The sequence below is a fragment of the Mercenaria mercenaria genome, chromosome 5 (assembly GCF_021730395.1).
Source record: "Mercenaria mercenaria strain notata chromosome 5, MADL_Memer_1, whole genome shotgun sequence".
Classification (NCBI taxonomy): Eukaryota; Metazoa; Mollusca; class Bivalvia; order Venerida; family Veneridae; genus Mercenaria; species Mercenaria mercenaria.
In genome coordinates, this window is record NC_069365.1 from 83,349,461 (window position 1) to 83,356,623 (window position 7,163).

At 33.8% G+C, this 7,163-nt stretch overlaps 1 protein-coding gene across 4 annotated transcripts; it reads left to right on the plus strand.

The window, feature by feature from the left end:
- Nucleotides 1–323: 323 nt before the first annotated feature.
- LOC123557788 (E3 ubiquitin-protein ligase Midline-1-like) lies at nucleotides 324–6,940 on the plus strand. Of its 4 annotated transcripts, XM_053544152.1 has the most exons (5): nucleotides 342–460; nucleotides 1,073–1,448; nucleotides 1,675–1,875; nucleotides 5,486–5,873; nucleotides 6,139–6,939. In XM_053544152.1, the coding sequence occupies exons 2-4, from the start codon at nucleotides 1,085–1,087 to the stop codon at nucleotides 5,515–5,517; spliced, it is 597 nt and encodes a 198-aa protein (XP_053400127.1). In that variant the 5' UTR covers nucleotides 342–460; nucleotides 1,073–1,084; the 3' UTR covers nucleotides 5,518–5,873; nucleotides 6,139–6,939. The 4 variants fall into 4 exon arrangements, with proteins under 4 accessions (XP_053400126.1, XP_053400127.1, XP_053400125.1 ...); XM_053544150.1 differs by having other exon boundaries at nucleotides 1,675–5,873; nucleotides 6,139–6,940; XM_053544151.1 differs by lacking the exons at nucleotides 1,073–1,448; nucleotides 1,675–1,875 and having other exon boundaries at nucleotides 324–460; nucleotides 6,139–6,940.
- The last annotated feature ends 223 nt before the right edge of the window (nucleotides 6,941–7,163 follow it).

Sequence of the window (7,163 nt, forward strand, 5' to 3'; positions counted from 1 at the left end):
ACAATGAGAGGAAGACCACAACTCTATCTTCAATATTTTTAAGTATCTGCCATTTTGTACTTTTTTTCAAATAACTAAATGAAGGGAGTTTAATTTAAAGAAACTTTTCCAATAATGTGGTTCGCATGGGCCAAAGAAGACAGGATTCTATGTCGTTTCTATGCTTGATAATTAAATTACATTTTGTTTTAAATGTTTTGGTCACTCGCTGTTCGAAACTTTAAATGGAAATGTATAAACTCCATTTGTATTCCATCAAAGAATAGGTTAATAATTCAAATTCTAAATATACTTCTTGATTAATTGTAATATGTGTTTACAGTTCAGTTGTAAATATTGATTGTATTACGCAGTTAGTTTGTTTTCGGAAAACCAAGTTTCGTTTCCAATTTGAATTTCGATTCAAGGTCTAGATTTGTTGCATGTCATTTGTGATTTAGTCTAGATTACCGGAATAAAGGTTAGTTGATCTTTCATTCATTTTTTTTTTGTATGTCACTATTATAAATTTTAGCGTTTAGCAGTAAAATCCCGTTGTGATAGAGATATTACTTTGTGAAAACCAAATGTATTTTGGTTTTAAAACCTGATGCCATTCTAAGTCTTTCATTAAAGCCTTATAGTAAAGAACTCATTTTTAATTTCTTTTTCAAGAGATAAAACTGTTATTTTTTTCAAAGATTTCTTTTGCACAAAATTTGATTAAATATTAATCATATGTAAGTCAAGTAACACATAACTTCAATTGTAAGTTATTTACCGTAATATTGTGCATATAGAAAGTGAATATATTTGTATATGCAATGTGAGCTTTTAAAGCGACTTGTTCTCAGCTGGGTAGGGGAGTGAAGTCCTTTAAAAGTCCGTATTTTGTAACTTAAAGTGACCTTTTACACTATTTATATTTTACATTGCCTTTAACTTGATATCTTATGTCGGTGTTTACTTCTTTTATTGTTTCTCAATGTCAAATATATACATTCTACTGCAATTTGTGCAAATAAGGACACTCGATATGAAAAGACATACAACGTTCAACTTGGTAAAAGGCACGTTTTCTACTTTATTTAAGCCAACATTCGTCATGGACATTGAGGAAATAGAATCCATATTAAACTGTCCAATCTGCATGGAAGAGTACAACGATCCTCGAATTCTGCCATGTCAGCATTCTTTCTGTGAAAAATGTCTATCGTCGTACATTAAAGATTTAACTAAGGCTAAACCGTTAAAGAAGGGTTCTTTCCCATGCCCCATATGTCGACACAAAACAAAACTGAGGAATAATTGTAATGATGCATCTTCCTTTGAGAGAGATTTGACAAAGACAGGCTTACTCGATTCTAAGCATATCCTCCTGATGCAAGAAGAAGATTCGCCTGCAGATGGTTCTACATGCGAGGCACAAACAATGAGCACACAAACAGATGATGGTCATGATGTTACAGGTATGTGTAATCAAGTACTCAAGTACTGGGGGAGCGGTGGTCTAATGGATAAGGTTGACGTGTTTTAATTACATGTAATAGTTTTACTGATTCATTTCATACAACAATATTTTATCAAATGAATTATTAATGATTATTTGATAGAGATTTGAAAGACAATTCCTGAGTTCTTACACTTGCGTTGTCTGATGAAAATTCATGAATTATTAATGATTATTTAATACAGATTTAAAAGACGATCCTGATTTTCCTACACCAGCGTTATCTGGTGATGATGCTAAAAGTGAAAATCGAAAGACACCCAAAAGAAATAGAAAACGAGCACTAGCAAGAAGTGCGAAGAATAAAGATAAAAATTCCAGCAACACCAAGAAAAAACGAAATAAACAGAAGACCAATGCGAAGACTGATTTAAACCAAGGACGAAGTACTGAGTTGGAATTTACGGACTATTTACTTGTTTATTTTATTCTCATTCCATTATACACGTTGGCATGGAAAGATTTAAACAAATACTCCCTTTTAGCTTTTTTTCTTGTGCTTATTTTAAGCGTAACTGTACTAGGATTCACATACATGGCGCCATACATGTCAGTACTGTTCTTTTGTTTATGGTTATTTAGTTCTTACAAACAAAGTAGAGAACTTGTGTTATCCCATTGCAATGTGGCTGAGGTCAGACAATATCAGATTCTCTTTATTTGTCATTTGCAGTACTCCATACTTCTTGTAGTTCTTATCTCCTGTTTGGATATGTTTGTGTTGGCTGTTTCTTGTAAGTGGACACTTAGCAATGCCCTTTGGAAAAACGATTCAATAGTTTCGTATCAGGAATTTAATCATAATTTTGTCACTTACGGATCCAGCTGGGTGAACTCTATACAAATTGTAAACGTAAACATTTATCTATTGATGAGATACATTGTCAGATTATTAATTTTCTAAGTGACTACATAAAAAAGCCCTACCCAATTTTAACCGATTATTATTATAAGTATTTTACTAGTGCATTATTATGTATTTTCATAACCACATTCGGCATCAAACCAGTGGAGAATATTGTTCTAGACAGAGGAATAATGTTTTTTCTGGTATTATGAGTACATGTATTTACAAATGTTGATATTATAATCCTTATAGAAAGACCATGCAACAAAATTTAATATGGAGTTCGGTTATCAAACGGAGCGAATGACGTACGTGACGATTGATAGGTAACTCCGGATAAGAAATCTAATGTGCTACTGTTGGTATCGCTGTGAATATATCTAAGTAGAATAAATATCACTTGCTTTGATCCAGAATCAGTAGTGATTAAATTAACGACCTGTTTCAAAGATATAAATTTAAGAAATGCTTTCGTTATTTAAGTATATGTTTAACTTCATTCACAAGCTTAGAGATTTGATAATCAATGTGCGAAACAATTTCGGGTATCTATGATTGAATGATTTTAATTAATGCACTGTTAAAATGTCGATTTGAGAGGCAGTGCATATGTTTGGAAAGGTATATTTATCTTCTTTTAAGAATCAATTCAAATATAAAATATGAAATAAATATTGATATTATTGAGAATGAATACTTCAGAAAAGTCATTACATGTTATAGACTATCGTCGCATGCCCGTGCTATTAAAACTGGAATTTATAGACAGGTAAAAATATAAATTTAACGTTGTCTAGTCTGAGGACTTGTCCAAAGCTTGCCCGTGTCGATCATGGACCGCACTAAATTTTGTTCCTTGCATCTCATCTAAGAAAAAGAGGCTTTGTGGTAGTCATTTGTCAAAACAGACTGCAATTTTGACTTTTCAAAGTTCTGCTGCACCGTAACCTTGACGAGTAGGCTGTTGGGATGGTTCTTGTACGCGATAAATTGGTTTGTATGGAGATCATTTTTGCCAAGTTATGTTGAAATTCAATTATGAATCAAATGCATTTCTTGCACGCGAAACGTAGTCGTGTTGTGGTATTCTTCAAATTGTGCAAAGTTGTTTTGAGATCACACCTTGGCAGGATAGCCGTTATGACTACTGTTTTAAATAAGAACATGAGCATACCATGTCCTTAACCTTAAGCATGCAAAATGGTTCGTGGGCGTTTCGCATATATATATATATGTATAGATATCACTAATCCATTAGTCTCAAGTAGCTTTAACTCTTTTCATGACGAAGATGAGGGCTCTTTCCAAGTTCTACATAATTGTAACTCTTTTTATGCCCCCACACATGTATTTTTGGGGCATATAGCGTTGCTGCTCTCCGTCCGTACGTACGTCCGTACGTCTCGAAATCTTGTGTGTCCAACTAGCCTGATTTGCTTCAAACTTTCACAGATGAACAACCTTGATATGTAAATGACCGTAAAGGAAGGATATTTTCTGTGACTATTTTTACCACAGTTATGGCATTTTAATAGTTTTTGCTATATAGAATGTAGAGAAAAGTTTTGTGTGTCCAACTCCTCCCACGCTATTAGCCTGATTTGATTCAAACTTTCACAGATGAACAAGCTTGATGTGTAGTTGACCATAAAGAAAGGAATTTGTTTCTGTAACTATCTTTACTTCAGTTATGGCCCTTTGATAGTTTTTGTTATATGGAATATAGAGAAAAATTTTGTGTGTCCAATTCTTTCCACACTATTAGCCTGATTTGCTTCAAACTTTCACAGATGAACAAGCTTGATGTGCAGATGACCATAAAGGACTGATTTTTTCTGTGAATATTTTAGTGCAGTTATGGCCCTTTGATAGTTTTTGCTATATAGAGGATGGCACAGAATGTGGGGGCATCCGTGTTATATGGACACAATTTCTAGTTTCTAATATAAATTAAGTTTGGCTGCATGCATGACGTGTCAAGGGTTGCAATGTTCAGTATATTTTATTTGCATTAAATCTTAAATATCTCCGTAACTGTATTTAGTTTAAACAGATTGTTATTTCAAAAAATCATGAAACATGTATTAAATAAATATTCATTTAAACTACATATTGTTTCATTTTTAATACATGTGTTTATGCTCCCTATCCTCGAAGACGAGGGGATATATTGCTTTGCTCATGACGTCAGTCTATCGGTTGACAATTTGGTTTCTAATCAGAGACTTGACAGAACGGTCAATTTGTGCAGTCAAACTTCATAAAATGATCGCGTGTGGTCAAATGATGACTTTCTATTGTTCTGTAGGTCAAAGCAAAGGTCTCGGTGACCTTGATACTGTAAACGGTTGCCAAACGTTTGGGCCGAAAATGGTCAACTTCATAAGACGATTACCTGTGGTCAGTAGATGAGGCTTGCTGTTTTAAAGAACAATAGGCCAAATGTCAAGCGGAGCTGAAAGCCGTTTCCGATCAGCAACTGGTGAATGCTTTGGCATAAAACTAAAATTTCACCAGTTGGTTTCTTTTGTTCAGAAGATGACCGCTAATATTTTTTTTGTTGGTGTGTGTGTGTGTAGGTAGGGTGTGGGTGGGGAAGCAGTAGGACAAAGGCAAAGGTGATAGTGGTATTGAAACTTATATGCGTTCCGATAAATAGCTGGGGGAAAACGGCGATCAAACTTCGTAGCATCATTGATAACCTCTATTGTCTTTGGAGCTAAAATGGCAATGGACTAAATCACAAATATCTCGCGATTGAAAACGGTTTTCGATCACTTACTGAGCTATTATATTAAGTCACTAGGTCAAAGTCACAATGATATTGCGACTAAAAGGTTTAGGAACTAGTTTGAGAATTTTTATGGTCATTAGATGAAGGATTATAAGGTCAAAGTTCAAGGTCACAGCATACAACAGTTTGCCTCCGACATGCCATAATGGAGGAATATCTATTTTACTAACAGCTGTCGCATGTATGTAATATATAAAAGGTGATTTGTATTTAAATTTTCGTTCCATATCTTTTGTTCCTAATTAGTCGTATATGACAAATTCTAAACTGGCTTGATAATTAAATTCTAACATGGATATTTTCATAGTCTTCACTGTTTTTATAAATACGACGTATCTATTCCTTCTATCTATAGAGGAGAAGCAGTATGTCTGGCCAGGGAACTAAAGCCTGTATACTTGACTGCCCAATATGTACGAACATATTCGAGGACCCTAGAATACTACCTTGCCAGCATACTACATGCGAAAAATGTCTGTCTTCTTACATAAAGGATATCATACAGAAAGACGGAAAACGACCTACGGAATTCCCATGTCCAGTTTGTCGACGAAAAACAAAACTTAGAGAAGCTTCATCGTTTCAGAAGAATTTGACTATCGTCGCTCTGCTTGATTTTAAATCTCTATCAGCCAAGCTTCGAAAAGCATCCGCGAAGAAGAAAACCAAGGCGGTAACAACAGAAACACAAACCAGTAGAGAAGAAACATTTCCGGATCCAAATAATGTGCCCGCTGCTATATGTAAGTATATATTATTGCATTATGTAGGAAGAGTACAATGTCACTTTTTACTTACAAGTATACTTATTCAGAAGAAGAAGGAGCAATACAAAACATACAATTGCGACAGTTTCGTTTTCCGAGTTCACAAATCATTAATATTTCTGTGTTTGCGAAAAAGTATTGCAAGCAGTTTATAGACGTATACATAAATATTTAAAAACAAAACTGCTCAAATACATGCAGGTATGTTAACCAGATATGATATCTCGTTCTTTTATTTTAGCAAAAGCTTTTACTCCTGAGAAGGAAAAGAATACAAAGGGCCATTACAAGCAAGGGAACAAAGCTACAGACACGGTCAATCGGCAAAACGACAAAAGAGTGAAAATGGTTAATCCGACGGAAAATAACGACCATAAGGTCAACCTGACTGTCACATTAATAAACTGCACTTTTCTTGAAAACATTTCAGACATTTACTTGTTATTTGTATTCAATTTAGTCTTCATTGCAATGGCTTACTATATGCCTGTTTTGATAACATTGATAATTACACACGATTTATTTTGTAATTATTCACAAAGGTCATTCCTACTTGATCACCTCTGTCTAAAACAAATTATAAAAGCGAAGAAATGGTGGTATGTTTTCCTTCTTACATATGTAGAATGGGCCCAAAGTACATTAATTAATCTGTTATGGTTAATACTCTTTGCATTAATTTTCAGTTTGTTTTTCACCTTTTACGGCGCTATTTCTAACAAACAATCTGTTTTTACATTTGATGCTGTGATGGAAAATTTCATATTAAGGTTAATCACTTTAGGATATGCTGCTTACAACCTAAATTTAGAACTTGTTGACATGGCCAGCAGCATTTTTCACTGGCTCTTTTGATGTAAATGTCCGATGGTCCGATTATGCTTACTCGCAGTCAGTCAATTTAGTCATTCAAAATAATGTTTTAGTCGTACAAGTTTGGAATATTGTACAAGTTTATTTAACAAGTCCTGAAAATGACGATTTTAAATTCTTTAAGAACAAGTTAGATATATTGTAGTCTTTTCTTTAATTTCGATTAAAGTTTTGTATGTTTTGTGTTTTGCTTTTTTGGTAGCTCTATTTTCAAAATCGTACTTAAGAAATGGTATATGCAATTATACTTGTACGAAGTCCCTGATGATTACAGAATCTGTAGTTTATTACTGCTATACTGTATGTGTCCAGGGTTTTATCACTATTTCATTACTTTTCTGTGTTTACCATTAACATTTCAACATAGATTTCACTTTCATACAAAAGGGACTT